Source organism: Gobio gobio, assembly GCF_949357685.1.
Source record: "Gobio gobio genome assembly, chromosome: 23".
NCBI classification, from domain to species: Eukaryota; Metazoa; Chordata; class Actinopteri; order Cypriniformes; family Gobionidae; genus Gobio; species Gobio gobio.
In genome coordinates this window covers 31923815-31943983 of record NC_137119.1, presented here as the reverse complement: position 1 = coordinate 31943983, position 20169 = coordinate 31923815, and the positions used below count along the sequence as shown (strand labels likewise).

Genomic DNA, 20169 nt, shown 5'->3' with positions numbered 1-20169 from the left:
ATACGGGCGACCATAAACTCGGGTTCATGATTGTGATTCTAGTGCACAGGTGCATGCTATGAGCCGATTTTGTGCATTTTCAGTCTTGTACAATGTTCAAATAAGCAGCAATACAGCATCTATCTATCTATCTATCTATCTATCTATCTATCTATCTATCTATCTATCTATCTATCTATCTATCTATCTATCTATCTATCTATCTATCTATCTATCTATCTATCTATCTATCTATCTATCTATCTATCTATCTATCTATTCATCCATCCATCCGTCTGTGGCAGAAATTCATATTCACATATAAGGTTACACAACCCATTCACATAATGTTAAATTTGAGGGCCTGCAGACACATCAAGGACAAGATTACAGACCAAGACAGGTTTCAAGAACGTATGCTCTTAGATAGAAAAAGCAAGAGATTAAAGACGGGAGAAAAAAAGCAGAGGCAGAAGGAGGGGGTGAGTGTGGGAGGGGAGATGGAGAATGAGGGACGAGGGTTAGAATGGAGAAATAACACTGGCATTATCACAGGAAAGGACGGAGCTGCCTTTCCAAATCTGGGGGACCTAACATTACTTCAGACAAGGGCCCCGGAATGAGCAGAACAATATTTTTTGAGGTAAGGCATCAAGTTAATTTACAAGATTACATGCTTTTTGTACAAACTTTAAACTATGGGTGTCGAGGGCCATTCATTTCTGTCTCTAAAGAGTAAATAGCCTAATTCCAACAGAGACAATACAAAGAGGAGGAGATCCTTCACCGTGTGTGGGTTTACCAGAACATGACTAAATCTGACAACCTTATATATATATATATATATATATATATATATATATATATATATATATATATATATATATATATATATATATATATATATATATATATATATATATATATATGATATATTAATGCTTGGGTTTATTCAACACAAGAATTTGAACAAATCCATTATCTAACCATACATGACTGACAGTAAAAGTGATTAAATATGTTAATGTTAGGCTAATTAAAAACAATCACAGCATTTTTTTAAGGTAAAAATGTGTCTTACGTCAGTCCTCAGTTCATCCAATCAATGTCTGTAAATGAGCTGTATGCTGGGTTGCTTTAATTTTACACTTGCTGAACATAAACAAGTAAATATTCAGCACATAACCGACCGGCCTGTCATCTGAGGAGGATTAATGGCCCTCTCATGCATTTCCACTGCCTACTGTAAACACCACCAGAGGCTGCTGTGCTATTGATTAACACACACTCTCTATAAACTAACATAAGCAACTTTAAAATTAAACGTACAGAAATCTAACATGTAAATTGTAATTGAGCTATCTGTCAGCAAGATGTAAGCAGAGAGAGGGAGAATGGAAAAAAAATGAGCTTACAGCTTGGATACAGAATTATGTCATGTTTGAGTCTGGTACATTTCTCATCATTACTGCTGTATTTACAGTACTGGGGGGATGGGTATAACAGAAGCAGGACGTCCTGTCAATAGCACTCAGAAATCCACAGAGTGCTTTTATTGATTACTCTGCCTGATTGAAAACAGGACAATTTTACTGCTTAGTCTTTATACACGAGTATGATGGTGAGTGAGTAATATAAATTCATTACAAGGAAAGGCAGAGCGAAAATAAGTGTATGCAGAAATATCAAGAGTCCAGACACTTCATATGGAGTTACACGTCACGTCCCAAATAAAAGAGTTTCAGAATGAGATAATCAAATTTTGATCAGATTGCAAACCACATTTGGATGTGCTATGAGTCTAGTTATCAATAGTAGAGTGATGTTTGCTCAAAGTTTTCATGATGTATTCACTGGAGATATGTCCTTCGGATGAGACGTTAAGCCCTGACTCTCTGTCGTCAATAAAATTCCCAGGATGTCCTTCGGAAAAGAGTAGGCCCAGCATCCCGGCCGTATTTGCCCATTGGCCTCTGTCCATCATGGCCTCCTATCCCGATACTGATTGGCTTCATCTCTCTGTCTCCTCTCCATCAATAAGCTGGTGTGTGGTGGGCGTCTGGTGTAACCCCTCCTGTTTGAACCGCCCGCTCCAAGCGGGGCTCGAACCCGGGTCTGCCAGCATGAGAGTCGGATGCTCTAACAAGGAGGCTAAAGGCTACAACCTCTAGCGTCAGTCGCTAGAGCATCTCTTGAGATCAGAGGACTGAGGTTTACTCGCACAGCAACTACTAGCTGGCCTCCGTTACACTCACCCCCCCAAACCTCACTCCCATCCGGGTCACGGCACCAATTTAATCCCTCCTGTTCGAACTGCCCGCTCCAAGCGGGGCTCGAACCCGGGTCCGCCAGCATGAGAGTCGGATGCTCTAACAAGGAGGCTAAAGGCTACAACTCCTAGCGTCAGTCGCTAGAGCATCTCTTGAGATCAGAGGAGTGAGGTTTACTCGCACAGCAACTACTAGCTGGCCTCCATTACACTCACCCCCCTAAACCTCACTCCCATCTGGGTCACGGCACCAACGCAACCCCTCCTGTTTGAACCGCCCGCTCCAAGAGGGACTCGAACCCGGGTCTCAAGAGTCAGACGCTCTAACAAGGAGGCTAAAGGCTGCAACCCCTAGTGTCAGTCGCTAGAGCATCACTTGAGATCAGAGGAGTGAGGTTTACTCACACAGCAACTACTAGCTGGCCTCCGTTACACTCACCCCCCTAAACCTCACTCCCATCCGGGTCACAGCACCAATTTAATCCCTCCTGTTCGAACTGCCCGCTCCAAGCGGGGCTCGAACCCAGGTCCGCCATCATGAGAGTCGGACGCTCTAACAAGGAGGCTAAAGGCTAAAACTCCTAGCGTCAGTCGCTAGAGCATCTCTTGAGATCAGAGGAGTGAGGTTTACTCGCACAGCAACTACTTACTGGCCTCCATTACACTGGTGCAATATGGCTGCCGTCACATCATGTCATCAGGTGGATGTTGCACATTGGTGGCGGTTGAGGAGATTCCCCCCTTCTATATGTAAAGTGCTTTGAGTACCCAGAAAAGCACTATATAAATGTAACACATTTTTATTATTATTATTAGATACTCAATCTGCATTTTCAACAAACACCTGCCATTAAAAGTCTAAGAGTTTAGAAAACTCTGTTAAATTTAGACAAGTGGATCAACATCAGTTCTGTAGAATAACTTCAACCACTCCACTGGGATTCTTTCTTTACGTTGAGCATTAGGCTAATCCTATGTGTCCATTAGAAGATTATTACACTATAGCCAGTATAAGAGCAGTTTCAGGGTGACAGCTCTGCTGAGCTCCACAATATGTAGTGCTTTCAAGGCAAATTGCAGCCGACTCAACTCACAGTACTCTGTAGATCAACGCTGACACCTTTTAATTAAGATTAAAAGATCTCTGTTCTGCAAAAAGATGCATCCACAGAATTCAGAGCTCAGACTGGCCGGAAACAGACAATGGCAGAGATTGTCATTTTGGGATGATTGATGAAGTGAATACAATGAGCTAAACGGGGCCAGATCTGTCAAAAACAGTCAGAAGCTCTGATCAATAAACAGCATCTGGACTGTGCCACCCTCATTAGGTGCTTCTGCGATAGCCTACACTAAAGCTGTGTCAGAATGAATTTGCATATTCACGTCTTTTGCGATCATTCAAGGGGAGACGTGTTGCAAATTATTCCTTAAACTCTCCTTATTTTCTATTAAAATGAAACAGCTTGATTGCTTTTCTCAGTTGTCAGTTATGGGATGCATCTTTAAAAAAGAAAATTCGGGGAGAAGTGATGGGCAGCTTCACCCTGAGGCCAGACCTACACGGAATTAACTTGATTTATGTAAAAAATAAGTATGCTAAGTGTCTGTGCCATGCGCCATGACTGAAAGTGAGGCCGTGAGGAATAGACGTGCCATGTTTTCAATGGCATCTGCTGTAAAAATCTATATAGTGCTCCAAGATAATTTTCCACAACTCGTGTTGTCTAGTTTTTTTTTTCTACTGAAATTTCTTGGACAGATATTTCGTCAGCAAAACATTAAATAACAGTACAACCCACTTAATTTTAAGAAAGAGATGTATGTCTATCCCTCACAGCCTTGCTTTCATTCCCATTGAAAATCAAAGATGGCGCCAAAGATTGACCCAGCTGATGTGATTCTAATCTTCCAGGTCGAAATTCTAGATTCAAAAACCAAAGAACAGCTCTGTTTTCTTGACAAGGTAAGCAGATTTGACTAACAATCAATGACAGTGATTGCTGCAAAACTTTAAGGTAAATTACTTTATTTTATTTTTAATGCAGGTTGAACCCCATTCAAGCATAGGTGAAATTAAGAGTTTGTTTCACAAGTCATGTAAGTTTGACCCCACAGTGGCATTGCATTATTGTAATTTAACCTGGTCAATTATGATGTCTAAGTCACATTTTACCTCTGCTCCGTTTTGGGGTCCTCGTCGCCCTGTCGAGGTTTATTTAACAAGGAACTTATGGCGGGCCTTTGAATTATTAGACAAATAATGCACACCTGAGGTGGTGCGCTTCAGTTGGTTACCCTACTCACCCTGGAGTTGTTCTAATTAGAACAACACCAGCAGAAATCATTTATGGCTGAAGTTTCATTTTAGGGTGAATTATCCCTTTAATGTGTGGAAATATGCAGATCCAAGGCTCCGTGAATATTCAGAGCTTATATATAATAAATAAATACAGAAATATATATAACAGAAATACACTATATTGCCAAAATGCGCTGACCCCGCTCTATGATTTTACGTGGCTGTTGTTCCCAATTGCTTTCACTTTGTTAAAATACCACTAACAGTTGACCGTGTAATTTTAGTAGTAAGGGAAATTTCACCAATGGACTTATTGCACAGGTGGCAACCAATCACGATACCATGCATGAATTCACTGACTCTTGAGAGCGACCCATTCTTTCACAAATGTTTGTAGAAGTGTCTGCATGCCTAGGTGCTTGATTTTATTCACCTGTGGCCATGGAAGTGATTGGAAAACCTGAATTCAATGATTTGGAGGGGTGTCCCAATACTTTTGACAATATAGTGTATAAAACCGCTGAATGCATCAATTAACCAATCAGAATCAAGTATTCCAGAGCATGTGATGAACAATATGTACTTAATTTGAAATTGTATTGTAGGACAAGTATTAATAATGTTTAATATGTTTAACACAGACATTATATTGTTTTCTATGCATAATAGGCCTACTTGTCTATATATTATTTAATAAATGATCCTTTTTTTATGACAGCATTTTGCTATAGATCTTAATATTTGATATATGATAAGTAGGCTATGTATATTGTATGATTTTTCTGTCTTACTGTCAGATCCCAAATGGTATCCAGCTAGACAAGCCCTCAGGCTGGACCCCAGTGAGTATGAGGATCTTATGATACACACACACATTATATATATATTTATATACACACACACAAAGTTTATACTATAGTATGGCTGTGGAATTCTGTATGTCATCCATAATTATAACCACATGCTTATTCAGTCCTGCTGCAGTCCAGCTCTGTTTCTTTAGAGATAACCAAGAAAATACTTCAGGACAGGCATATTCCTTGGGTAGAAATGATATCTCAATTCTTTCATCAATCCATTTCCACCAATTTCTAAAGCCACATATTGAATTGAAGGATATCTACGTTGCTTTTAAAAACTGTAGATGAAGGCAACTTAGTAGACAGGATGTTACTCAAACATTGAACTCACGTATGCCTTGATCTCTTGATACCTCTATGTAGTGCTTTTTAAGGCTGCATATTTCAGGTTTCAGAAAGCAAGATGAGCGCTATCTGTTGAGAGCTGCTTTGATGCAGCAAGACCAAAACCTAAAACTTTATCACCGGCTGTAACAAATCTAGTTCTGCGTTTGTGGTTTTTAGAAGGAAAAGCACTGAAAGATGAAGATGTACTACAGAATCTGCCTGTTGGGACCTCACCGACCATGTATTTTAGAGACCGTGGCCCACAATTGGGATGGACGATGGTAAGAGTGCCGTAGATTTGCAAAATGTTATTATGTCAGCGTCAAACATAGCTACTTAAGTACATAAATGTTCTGCAGGTTTTTCTGGCGGAGTACATTGGTCCCCTTCTGATATATCTCCTCTTCTACATCCGTGTCCCGTACATCTACAGCCAAAAATACACCTTCACCTCCAGCTCTCATACTGTGGTCAGGTACATTCTTTAAAAAAAAGACTTCATATGGATTTTGAAAGCCATGAGTAAATAACACCATTTTAATTCTCTCTTTAGTTTGGCTTGTGCGTGTCACTCCTTTCACTATATCAAGAGGCTATTCGAAATAATATTTGTGCATCGCTTCTCTCAAGGCACGATGCCTCTCAGAGCCATTATGAGGGTGAGTGTTGAGTCACACTGGTGAGATTTGCTACTGTGCCAAATGAAAATTAGCCTGAGAAGTCATTTGTCGCCCTTGTTTACTTAAGAAAGACAGTAAAAGGATCATTGTATACAGCTCTGAGCAATTTGACAAATTAAACAATACAGTTATGATTATGTTGATCCTCTGTTAATTGGTGATTCTCTGAATTCACAGAATTGCACATATTACTGGGGTTTCGCAGCATGGTTAGCATATTACATCAATCATCCTCTCTACACACCACCATGTGAGTACCAGAAGAGATAAACCTATTTAATAGTCACTTCAGTTTGATATAATAAACATACTTTTATGTTTTACAGCATATGGAGAGACACAGGTCAACTATGCACTAATTATCTTTGTGGTACGTGATGTTTTTGTTTTAATAAAAATCTGGTACCATTTTGAAAATCTAATATATACAGTGGGGCAAAAAAGTATTTAGTCAGCCACCAATTGTGCAAGTTCTCCCACTTAAAAAGATGAGAGAGGCCTGTAATTTTCATCATAGGTACACTTCAACTATTTCATCATAGGTACACTTTTTTATAAAGAAAAAATCACATTGTCTGATTTTTAAAGAATTGATTAGCATTATGGTGGAAAATAAGTATTTGGTCACTTCTTCTTTAAGAGGCTCCTCTGTCCTTCACTCGTTACCTGCATTAATGACACATGTTTGAACTCGTTATCAGTATAAAAGACACCTGTCCACAACCTCAAACAGTCAGACTCCAAACTCCACTATGGCCAAGACCAAAGAGCTGTCAAAGGACACCAGAAACAAAATTGTAGACCTGCACCAGGCTGGGAAGACTGAATCTGCAATAGGTAAGCAGCTTGGCAATTATTAGAAAATGGAAGACATACAAGACCACTGATAATCTCCCTCGATCTGGGGCTCCACGCAAGATCTCACCCTGTGGGGTCAAATTGATCACAAGAACGGGGAGCAAAAATCCCAGAACCACACAGGGGGACCTAGTGAATGACCTGCAGAGAGCTGGGACCAAAGTAACAAAGGCTACCATCAGTAACACACTACGCCACCAGGGACTCAAATCCTGCAGTGCCAGACGTGTCCCCCTGCTTAAGCCAGTACATGTCCTGGCCCGTCTGAAGTTTGCTAGAGAGCATTTGGATGATCCAGAAAAGGATTGGGAGAATGTCATATGGTCAGATGAAACCAAAATATAACTCTTTGGTAAAAACTCAACTTGTCGTGTTTGGAGGAGAAATAATGCAGAGTTGCATCCAAAGAACACCATACCAGAACACTGTGAAGCATGGGGGTGGAAACATCATGCTTTGGGGCTGTTTTTCGGCAAAGGGACCAGGACAACTGATCCGTGTAAAGGAAAGAATGAATGGGGCCATGTATCGTGAGATTTTGAGTAAAAACCTCCTTCCATCAGCAAGGGCATTGAAGATGAAACATGGCTGGGTCTTTCAGCATGACAATGATCCCAAACACACCAGCCAGGCAATAAAGGAGTGGCTTCGTAAGAAGCATTTCAAGGTCCTGGAGTGGCCTAGACAGTCTCCAGATCTCAACCCCATAGAAAATCTGTGTTGCCCAGCGACAGCCCCAAAACATAACTGCTCTAGAGGAGATCTGCATGGAGGAATGGGCCAAACTACTGGGAGAACTTGCACAATTGGTGGCTGACTAAATACTTTTTTGCCCCACTGTATGTTGACGGCAATGTGTGAAAAGCAGGTATTGTATAGAATGCCTGAAGTTTGTAGGCAAAGTATGGAATGTCTAGTTCCCATTCGAATTGGGATCACTTCTGGGAGCCCCTATCAGCTTTGAGCTATCTAGAACCGGCCAATGAACAATTGGCGTGCGAGATTTGCATCTCGCGCTCCGCCCTGCACTGCGGGTATAAACAGGAAGCGAGAGCGAATGCATGCTGTCATTCACTTCGGAGCCAAACGGCAGAACGAAGACCACTCAAATTGAGTTCGCTGCTATCAGCAAGACAACAAAGAGTTTGAAAGAACCGGAGAAGAGGAGAAACGCGTGTTGGAGAGACGGCACATTCCAGCGGGACCGCGGAAAACTCATCAGCTGCCTCTGTGCTACAGAGAAAACTGCTGTTTTCACAGCAACAAATTTCTGTTGGTCTGGTTTGGGCGTTTTCCTGTATTGAGTACAGGCACGGGCTGCACTACAATCCCGTGCGCTGTCGCGTTTCCCCCTGAGTGCTTCAGCACAGAGCGTTTCCTCACAAAAGAGTACACGGGTGACGCTGCGTCTTTTTCAAGATGGCATTCCACCCGTGCGTTTCTGGATGCAGTCGTTCCCTGGTGCCTACTGACGGTCACAATCGCTGTCTCACGTGTTTGGGCAAACAGCTCGCTGAGGCGGCGTTTGTGGATGACTCATGTTCCCACTGCAGGAACATGACCATCGCGGAACTAAGATCGAGACTCTCCTACCTCCGGGCTGGGGGAGTCCCCTTACCCATCCCACGAACCAGGTCTACCCCTAACCCGGGTGGACCTGCTTCTTTGGATGGCCAGGATGATCTGAGGATCACGTTTAGGGCAAACCCGCCGAGTGAAACTCCGCAGGCCCCTATTCCCTCGGTTCCGCAGCCGGTAGAGCTCCCGAGAGAGACCGCTGGACCCTCCCACGGGAGACCAGTGGTGTCTTTCGGAGCTCCGGTAGACGAACAGATGTCGATCGCTGCATCGGAGGGGGAGTTTCAGTCCTTGGAGGATGAAGGGTCAGCTGTACTGCCTCCCTCTGGGAGAGTGGCAACGGCTGCCCCGGACCCCGAGATGACTGCTATGCTTGCCCAGGCCGCCGAAAGGGTTCTCCGTCTCTGCGATCAAGCAGACGGAGGCGGCAGCTACTCGTCGCCGAGGACGTCCACCCGCCGCCGCCTCCGCCCCCGCCAAAGCCCCGCAGCAGCCTAACACCGGCCGTCGGCGTGGGGCCGGCCGTGGGAAGGACGTCCAGCCCGCTCAGGCCGCTGCCAAGCCAGGTGGCATGCGCCGTCGCAAGCGACCCGCAAGCGACCTCGTCCTCCCTCTATACCCTCTTGGGACTTAGCTCTGGTGCTTACTGCACTACAGAGAGAACCCTTTGAGCCTCTGCAGTCAGCTGAGTTGAAAATCCTGTCGTTAAAGACTATACTCCTGATTGCGTTGGCCTCCATCAAGAGGGTAGGGGACCTGCAGGCATTTTCGGTCGACGAATCGTGCCTGGAATTCGGGCCCGGTAACTCTCATGTGATCATGAGACCCCGGCCTGGATACGTGCCCAAGGTTCCCACTACTCCCTTCCGGGACCAAGTGGTGAGCCTGCAAGCGCTGCCTTCGGAGGAGGCAGACCCAGCCCTAGCTTTTCTCTGTCCCGTCCGTGCTCTCCGGACTTACGTGGACAGAACGCAAAGCTTCAGGACCTCAGAGCAGCTCTTCGTCTGTTACAGAGGACAGCAGAAGGGAAAGGCTGTCTCCAAGCAGAGGATGGCCCACTGGATAGTGGATGCCATCGTCTTGGCTTATCAGTCCCAAGACGTGCCCTGCCCGCTCGGGTTAAGAGCCCACTCCACTAGGGGTGTTGCCTCTTCCTGGGCGCTGGCTCGTGGCGCCTCGCTGACAGATATTTGTAGAGCTGCGGGCTGGGCGACACCTAACACGTTCGCTAGATTCTATAGCCTCCGTGTAGAGCCGGTATCTTCCTGTGTGCTCACTTCCCATAGTCAGTAACACCGAAATGCCTGTTCTAGTGTCGGCTTGCTGCGCCATTCCCTCCCCTATGGTAGATGGATGCGTGCGCTTATTCTGCTCCAGTCGAGTTCCCCGGAACGGCGAACCCTGTTGAGTCCTCCGCAACCCGCGGCAGTCGGACGTGGCGGAGCGTTCGACGCCAGGTCTAACACTCGTATGCATTGGTGGAACTTGTGTTAGGCTGGGTGCCATTTGTAGTGACCCCCACGGCGGTCCCATATGTGTATTCTTCCACGGTACGGCTCCCTACTGCGAGCCCGTGTCTTTCCCTCGGCAGAGTGTCCTCTGCCGTTCCAGGTACGTGTTGTTCCCCCTCCACTAATTGGCCGGGGCCACCCCTGGGACTTCCGTATGTTGTGCTGCCCACGGTCAGCCCATACGTGTATTCTCCACATGTTAACTCCCTCTGGGCATGATGTGGCTTCCGCAGCTGCCTTCACAGGCACGCTTTCCCAGCGTTATCCAATACAGTCAGCATTATCCAACAGTCAATGGGTCTTGCAGCAGCTTTGACTCTCCCTGCGTGAATTCCCGCCCGCATCAGATCGGGGTCTGAAGGGCTCATCGCTGGGCGCTGGAAGTGGTAGTAACTATGGCGCTTTCCATAAGGGATCCCAATTCGTTGGTACGTCCGACGTACGTCGAACGTGACCGACTGAATGGGAACGTCTCGGTTACGTATGGTAACCCTCGTTCCCTGAAGGAGGGAACGGAGACGTACGTCCCGTCGCCACAGTTGCTGTACCATCACTGCAGGTTGAGCCACTACGTTTGGCTCCTCAGTGAAAAACAGCGTGCATTCGGTCTCGCTTCCTGTTTATACCCGCAGTGCGGGGCGGAGCGCGAGATGCAAATCTCGCACGGCAATTGTTCATTGGCCGGTTCTAGATAGCTCGAAGCTGATAGGGGCTCCCAGAAGTGATCCCAATTCGTCGGTACGTCCGACGTACGTCTCCGTTCCCTCCTTCAGGGAACGAGGGTTACCATACGTAACCGAGACGTTTTTGTGGTTATATTGCATACTTTTCCTAGGCAGTCTATACATTACATAGGTATTATACAGAATGACAAGTACACTCTAGTCAATTTAAGTATCAGAACACGCCTTTATTGGCATTGAACGTAAAGTAAAGGAAGTTCTTCCCAGGAAACCACGAAAGCAGAAGTGACGTTGAGCTACTTGTTGCAGCAAGGAAGGCTAGAATGGCATTTTGAATGGCACTACACTTTCTTCTTGTTCCAAAATCGTGACACCGCAACCGTCCGGATACAAGTAGAGGTGAGCCTCTGTAGCAGGAATGGAAGCTCATGTGTTTCACTACTGGCACGCCACCGCCGAACAAAGACCCAAGCGTGAGTAGTGGGAGTATTCTATACTCTGCCAGCTGGCCCTTTGGCATTGTATAGAATGCCTAGGAAATGTGTGAAATATAAACCATTTCATACTTTGCCTACATACTTCAGGCATTCTATATATTCCCTAGAGATTCTATACAATGCCAGATTTCACACATTGCTGGTAACATTACACATCAAAACAGAAGTATTTTCACTAGATATCGCAGATGTTTGGGTCTCAATTTATATTAAAGGAATAGTTCACCCAAAAATAAAAATTCTGTTATCATTTACTCACCCTTATGTTATGTATTTTTTTTTTTCTGTTCAAAGAATATTGGTAACCAGACAGTTGAAGGGCCCCATTGACTTCCATAATGTTTTGAAAGTCAATGGCTACCGTCAACTGTCTGGTTTCCAACGTTCTTCAAAATATCTTCTTTTTAGTTCAACAGAAGAAAGAAACTCATACAGGTTTGGAACAACATATGGGTGAGTAAATGATGACAGAAATTTCATTTTCGGGTGAACTATACCTTTAAAGATAAATGAACAAACATGATGTGTATTGTTTGTGTTTCAGTTATGCGAGGCAGGTAATTTCTCCATCCACTGGTCATTGAACAGTTTAAAATGTGAAGGTGAGTGCATTTGTCAAATTTCAATAACTTTAAAGCTTAGGATACTCATGTACAGGGCTCGACATTAACGCTTGTCCGGGACAATTGGATTTTTTGAAGGGGCAAGTGAAAGAGAATTTTACTTGAATGACCGGACAAGTAGCCTGATTAAAACGTCTATAACAAAAATAACTAGGGAGTCACCAAACCACGAGAATAATTCTGAATTAATTTAGTGTAAGTGGCGATTGATAGTTAATATTAATATAATATATAATGTACTGACGGTAACAAGATTGTGCTGTTGAGGCACAATGAGAATGGAAATGGAAATAAGTAATAAGTAATAAATAATGGTGCATGGTGCAGTAATAATTCAAAATGTGGAGTTTTTATATTTATAACATACAGTTAAGCAACATCGCACGACCATCACGAGTGAATGAATTCCATCACGATTGAAAATGTGACACTAATTTCAAATAACAGTTCAATAAACAAGCAATTAATATTAAGTCACTTACATTTTAGACGCAATATTAACTGTTTTTGTGGTTTCAGCAGTGAAAATTTTTCCAAACAAAGATCACAGCAGAACCATAACACATCTCACAGTATTTTCATTACTGAATGATTCAGAGTTTAGAACGAATCGGTTGAGTCAAAGATTCAATTACCAATTCATAAACGTTGAGTTATGCATATAACTACTGTTCCCAGAAGGAGGGAAACGAGGTACAACACATGACTATGGGATATCGCGCTCTAGCGCCATCTGCTGAAGACACCTTTATTCACGCCTGAAAGGCCAATGACGCATGACGACGTGGGCGGGGTCCCTCGCCCACAGCATATAAATGCAGTCGTATGCGTCATTTCCCTTGTTCAGTCCAGCTCTTCACCGAGCCCCGACTGTGCAGGGCCCAGAGGTGTTGTACCTCGTTTCCCTCCTTCTGGGAACAGTAGTTATATGCATAACTCAATGTTCCCATTCAGTCGGTCAACTCGGTACATCACATGACTGGGACATATATTCACGCCCCGCCAAGTCGCTGAACTAAACGTAATAGACCAGCACCGCCACATAACCCTTTTCTGAGGGAAAGATGCATGGCCCCTATAAAAACCCCTGTGGTTTGCACAGCCTGAGTTACTGTTGCCGTAGTGGCAACTAGCGGGTACACCAGACAAACGTGCACAGTGATGCCCAGCTGGCATCCCACGAGAATATTAAACCAAGCCCCTAACATCTCCATGCCCTTGTAGAGTGCTCACACACCTCACCAGGCAGAACCAACCCCTTCCATGCTATAGAAATAGCCTTGTACAATCCAATGTGAAAGACATCGCTCAGATAGCGGCTTCCCACTGGCTGAGTTGGAAAACATGACAAAAGGCTGGTCAGGCGAGTGCATAGCCTGCAACTGCCGAATGCACCTGCGTACGAATCGCAAATGGTGCAAAGCACAAAGCAAGTATCCTGTTTTTCTCTGAGTCAGAGATTTCATAGGGCAGACAGCTCGAACGAGAGCATACTCCCAACCTGACTTTAGGCATATACGCCGCATTTGGATGCAACACCACCAAGTGCAGCTTGGGTGCAAACTGCAAAGGGGATGCACCAATAGCGCATGAAGATAACCAACATGCTTTGCTGGTGCCAGTATCCATGACAAGGAATCATCTTTATATTCAAGGATTCTAAAGGCTTAAACGGAGGTTCACACCTAGCCTCCAGATCAACCATCAGGTCATGACGGCACCATTACAGTTTGTAACGGGCCTAAAAACGCTGACCTTAAAGCTTCAGGTATACTTTGGATGTCTGCGTTCTGCGCACCATTCGTGTGACGTAAATTCTCGTCAACAGGAGGGCCTTTGGTGCGCATGCCACAGCGTATGAGTGACTTGACCACTTGCGGACAAAGTTCACTCCGAAGCACGCATTCCGAACCCATCTGCACTTAAGTCCAAAGTATCCCGTCAGCATGCAGCCCAATTTTTTTTTTGAGAATGCATGGAAGGTGCGCATACAACAGCGCATGTGCAAGAAAAACAGAAGCGACAGAAGAGTCACAACAATTATACAGCACATGTATTGAACTTGGTCATCCGCGCTCATTCGACTGCGTATGTGACGCATCTGGATGCGGGAAATTAACCATACCCGGCCTTCCTGGCCAAAGGAGTATACCTTGACCAGCTCACACTCTCAACAGATGGAGTGGAACGCGAGAGTTCCCCGACAGTCCATGAACTGTCCGTGTGACGTAATTATCACCATCAGGAGAGTCCGCAGATGGCCGCGCACACTGTCCGTGTGCAGCCCAATTTTTGGGACCACGGACGGTGCACATACAACAGCACATGTGCGAGTGACATGAATCATACAGCACGTTTCCTATGTACTACTGTACACTCAAAGCGCTTTACACTCATGTCAGGGGTCTCTCCTCAACCACCAGCAGTGTTCAGCATCCACTTGGATGATGCAAGGGCAGCCACAGTACAATGGCACCAGCGCGCTCACCACACACCAACTATAGGTGGAGAGGAGAGAGAGAGCACTTGAAAACCAAAGCACTCGAAAACCAAAATGCACTAGATAGTGCACATGCGCCAAAAGCACCTTTCCACTGATGTGGCCAATGGAGTAGGCTGTACTTTGAAAAACTCACACTCTCGACTGTGCCCGAAACGGAGCAAAAATCGTAGTATGCCAGGACCCTCTTAAGGAACCGAAAAAATGCACGCTTTAGCGCAGCACCATTAATGCCCTCATGAAAGCCGAAAACAGTCACCCAATAAACTTCCAGCATGGAATGGGAGTGACTTTTCTTCGTAGAAGAAAACAGTATCAATCAAGCACTGACACGGTGATACAGATTTTCACTTGCACCAAACTTCAAACATGCACTACTTCAACACAACACGGTGTGCTTCAGAAAGCAAGCGTCCTGTTTTGTAGCTAAAGTGAGATTCTCCCTCTCTTAACATGTAGGCCCTTAGAGACCACAGTTCCGGCCGAGGGTGCAGAATCTGACTCCTGCATGGGACAGCAGGTCCCTGCATAGGGGAAGACACCATGGTGTGTGTCCTTAACAGCAATGCCATGATGCTTGTGTACCATTTCTTTTTCTCTGGCCAGCAAGATGCCACCAAAATCAGTGATGGACCCTTCTGCATACAGCAGAATCCTGGGCTATACATGTTGGGACATCTACCCCCTATGGGGCGCTCCAGTCCATAATCAAGAAAACAGCGGGCGGCGCATGTTTTCTGCAGATGCAAAAAGATCCACATTTCTGCACCCGATCTGCACCACTATTCAAGAGTGCATAAGCCACCGCAGGTCTGCCTTGTATCAAGCATCCATGCCAATTGCAGCAGAGAGGGAGTACCTCCTTGCCTACATATATATGACCATTGTCATATTTTCCATTCTGAATAATGCTTGCCCTGCTGGGTCAAGTGTTTCAGCACCAGGAGAACTATTCCACATAAATGTATGCGAAGCTCTTACAGCGCTGTCAACCACTCTCCTCTTACAGAGTTTCTCGTCCATGTTGTGACGTTTGTCATCACTAATGAACATGCCGTAACCCTGCCCAGGGGAATTCCTTCTGTTAACAGATCTACGACTCCCAGGGGACCATGGTCTGAACGCCCAACAGCGCTACTAAACCATGCTTAAATGTCACATGGCATATAGCAAGTTACCGAACACCCAGCGCCGGAACTGCATACACAAAGAGGAGAATCCAGCAGTACTACTGCTATCGGGGTCATGAGCCCCAGCAGTCTCAGTACTGCAAAAGTCCTCTGCCCTCTGTTTGGTTCTGAATCTATCCCCAGACCAAGATATAACAGACCGAGACATAACAGCCCCTTTTGAGATTATCTGAAAAATCCCAGAGCTTGTAAAATGGAAAAACAAGCGCATGTGTTTTACAACACTGCTTGTTCCCTGCTGTCTGCAGCCAGGAGCACGTCATCCAAATAGGAGAACAATATTATGCTCTGATGGCACAGCGGAACCAACACCGCTTCTGCATATCTTTCAGATATGCGCGGTGCTATTGGGATCTATATAGGCAATCCCATCAACGGAGACCTCAGAAACGTTTTCTGTGCTCCGGGTGGATTGTGGCAAGATGCATCGGGCAAAAACACACCGATGTAAGCCGATCCCGAGGATGCAGAGGGCAGAACAGGTGACATACTGCAAGCATTTTTGAACTTGACACATTAACCACTCTAAAGTGTTTGTTCAACTGCTGCAAGTCTTTTTTTTTTTTTTTGGAGGAGGAGGAGGAGGAGGAATTTACGCTGAAAAACCTCTGTCTCCATCTTCACTTGTGGCAAAACTTGAATTGCCATTTTGCAGAGAAGAGCACGGATTTCCCCTCTCGAACAATGAAGTTGCAATTACTCCGCCAAACCAGAGGGGGGCGCGAGAGAAACCGCGGCCGACAGCCCTACTGGAATCGTGCAAAGAAGCCATGGTGTTAGTGCACGTACGCGCCACCGTTCAAGGCAGACAGCGAGGATTCCCAAGCATCACCTGTGGAATCCCACGTCCTTCTGCAAATATCGCTGTAAATTGCTTAACACTGCATTATCCTCATCTGTCGGCATATGGCCAGACTGTGAGGTTAGAGGTTCCAGTGCAATCTGATTGTTTTAACAAATCAACACATGAGGTCTTGTATGCTCAACACACATTTTATTGACAACATACTTAAACTGAACCCGCTATTTTGCTGGGTTACTGCCCAATCTGGATAGATCGGCAGGCGAGTTTGCATCGCTGATTTTACAGGAATCAAACCCGCAAGCTTCTGTATCACGGCAGGACTATCGACAAACTTTGTTGCCGCTCTCCAACACAGATAAATTCAAGGGCCATCATTTCACTTTCACCCACCTCGGGGAGACGCGATCTGCCCGGTTTGAAAATATATATCATCAGAGCATTCCTCGCCCACTTCTAGCGAGACCGAATCACCCCGTGAACGCTACACCGACACTCCTCGGTCTATACCCGATCATCCCAACTCTCAGTGGCCTCCAAAACCGGCGATCGCCGTATCTGGATCAGCACCTGAAGACAGGAGCGGGCCGTGTTCGACCACTGCCCGCCAAGCGGAACGGTAGAGCTGCCGGTAGGGCACAGCGTACACGCACTGGGGTTGGAGAGATCTAGTCCAGCCTAGTTAGACAAAGACTGGGAAGATGCCTCAGCAGTCCCAAGTCCCGCTGACAGTCCATCCGTGAGCCCCATGACCGGCCTCGCTGCACCGCCTCGGCGGATGCGGGACCTCATCGAACACGGCCAGCCGAGAGCGAAGCAGCCTGAGTGTCAGCTCTCATAATGCTCGCAAGCGGCTCCCTCGAGAGCCGCCTTAGCATGCTGAACACCCTACTTATGATTATACCATGAACACCCACATGCCATAGGACAGGGGAGATAACCTGTTCAGATATTTATCATGACAAAATTTATTAGCCATTTGTTAGTTGTACTAAACTCAAGCCAAAAACTTCTCTTTTATGTCTTTTCCATTAACAAGAGTCATCACTGTGGATTATCTTGTGAATGTGGCATAAGTTTGAACATTTTGTTTGAGAAAAACGTATTAGCCTTTCGTTAGCAAAGCTAAACTTGTTGCTAAATAAGCTTTCTCTTTTTGCCTTAATTTCGACAAGAATCACCACCGTGGGCTTTTCTTGCGAAAATGTGGCGTGATGGTGTTCAAGCAGCACGGTGAAGAGCTGAAGAACAAGGGAAATGACGCATACGACTGCATTTATATGTTGTGGGCGAGGGACCCCGCCCACGTCGTCATGCGTCATTGGCCTTTCAGGCGTGAATAAAGGTGTCTTCAGCAGATGGCGCTAGAGCGCGATATCCCATAGTCATGTGTTGTACCGAGTTGACCGACTGAATGGGAACAACTGCCTCATTCCTGAACGAATCAGCAGTTTGAACGAATCGTTTGAATTAATTACTCACGTATTAAGACTGTCACCTGCCGCCACCTACTGGTGGTTTAGTTTCATGTTTAAAAGTATAATTTCAAACATTTCTTATTTGTAAGTTTAAAAAATATTTAAAACAATCTCTCAATTATTTAATGCAGTTGTAATTTTTCAGTGTAAATTATTTAATTTGATTATGAACAGCCCTATAAAAATGTCAAATATGTCAAAGCTGACTGAATAATGAGAAAATTTAAACAAAAAAAATCTGGACAAGCAAATGAAAAGGCTTAATGCCGATCCCTGATGTATGACCCTAGTTTTTTTGTTTGCTTAAAAGGTACAAAATGTCGGAGGTTCCCACATCCATCCAAAAACCCTTTTACATGGCTCTTTTTCTTTGTATCATGTCCCAACTACACATATGAGGTAATAGCAACATTGTTATAATCAAATCTAATACAATTTCTACTACCTCTGCCTGACCCATTACCTCTTTGGTTAAATTTTCTTTCAGGTGGGTGCTTGGGTGGGTCTGTCCATCATGACCCAGTGCATTCCAGGTGAGTAACTGCCATCAAACAGCTGCCAGCTTTGTGATTCTGATAGGTTCTGATATATTCTAAGCTACTTTTTTGTTGTTGTTGTTGCAGTGGCTCTCTTCACACTTGTAGGTTTTATTCAAATGACCATCTGGGCCAAAGGAAAACACAAAATTTACACCCGAGAGTTTAAGGACTACCCAAACCTCCGCATGTCAATCCTCCCCTTCATCCTCTGACATTCCAACTTCAGGTCAAAATCCAGAGACATTATGATTTTGGCTGAGAGAACTGACATCTGAACAGCTGCATGTAAATGAAGCTGATTTATGACACCCTCTGGGCAGGATTATGAAAGTTAAATCCTCTTTTCAAAAATATATCACGGTTATCATGCAAGATTATGCTGCACATTGTTGCACTTACAATGGGTGCCACTTGGGATTTGAAATAAGCAGATTTGTGGGAATTTGTGTTGACACAATATATTTGAGTTGGTTAAATCATTACACCAACCATCCATGTGCAATATACAGAACTCTACCTCTTTAAACAAACTACTTCAGAATGAAAAATCGTTTTTCTTAAACACTGAGACAGTCAGCTACATCAGGGAATTAAAAACTATATTTTTATTAAACGTTTTGAGCGTTTTGGGTCAAATAAAATTTAGTCTTACCTGAAATCTCATTTAACTGGTTTAAAGGGGTCATGAACTGGCTTTTTAAATTTTTTATACTGTTGTCTGAGGTCAACTTATGACGTTTGTGTGGTTTTTACATTCAAAATCATCATAATGAATAAGTAATAGGCTATTTTCTGCCCTGGTTTTGAGGCTCTCTCAAGAAACACTCGGTTTTAATGGGCGTGCCACACTGAAGACTTGGAAGTAAACGCCCACAGCTTGGATTGGATAAGATTTACATATTTAATGAGCTTCCGCTCCCCTGTCAGTACAGGTGGGCATTGTTTTAAAAAAGCGTGTGGGGAAACGGAGTGAATCGCTCACAGGGCTCGCAAAATGTCTTTATCAAACAAACACAATGATTTATCTCTCATTCACCCGTGATCGATTGGAATGTTATTTTTTTTATTACTTGGCCCGCCCGATTGGTGAATATAACCGCAAACCGCACACACACACAAATATCAAGTCAAGAGAGTGAACAATGCACATCAAGAAAGGAATGTTATTTCACTATTTAAGATAGCCCGTCGGCAGGCCGGGCTAACGTTTTGGTAGCCCGTGACTAAAAACACTGTCTGATCCCAAATAATTTATGAACCAACAACACCACAAATAAAGGATTCTCCAGCCTCTGACAGAGTGCTAAGGTATGTTCTGTTACACACATACACATAATCAAACGATCTGTAACAATGCAATACTAACACATATAAAAAACATGTTTTACTCACATTACTGTGTGTCACAATTCGTGTCGTATCCAATATAGAAGGCACAGCATTGTGCTCTAATCTCAATATGTCTGCAAATCCAATATCGACCTGTGTCTTGT

General features: G+C 44.5%; 1 protein-coding gene across 1 annotated transcript; it reads left to right on the top strand.

The window, feature by feature from the left end:
- Positions 1-598: 598 nt before the first annotated feature.
- tecrl2a (trans-2,3-enoyl-CoA reductase-like 2a) lies at positions 599-18888 on the top strand (the record flags this gene model as incomplete). Its single annotated transcript, XM_079805853.1, has 13 exons — positions 599-622; positions 4164-4214; positions 4297-4348; positions 5348-5392; positions 5915-6018; positions 6097-6212; positions 6291-6396; positions 6595-6667; positions 6744-6787; positions 12089-12146; positions 18448-18536; positions 18625-18670; positions 18761-18888. 13 exons carry the CDS (start codon positions 599-601, stop codon positions 18886-18888), a joined length of 936 nt encoding a protein of 311 aa, XP_079661979.1.
- Positions 18889-20169: the final 1281 nt, after the last annotated feature.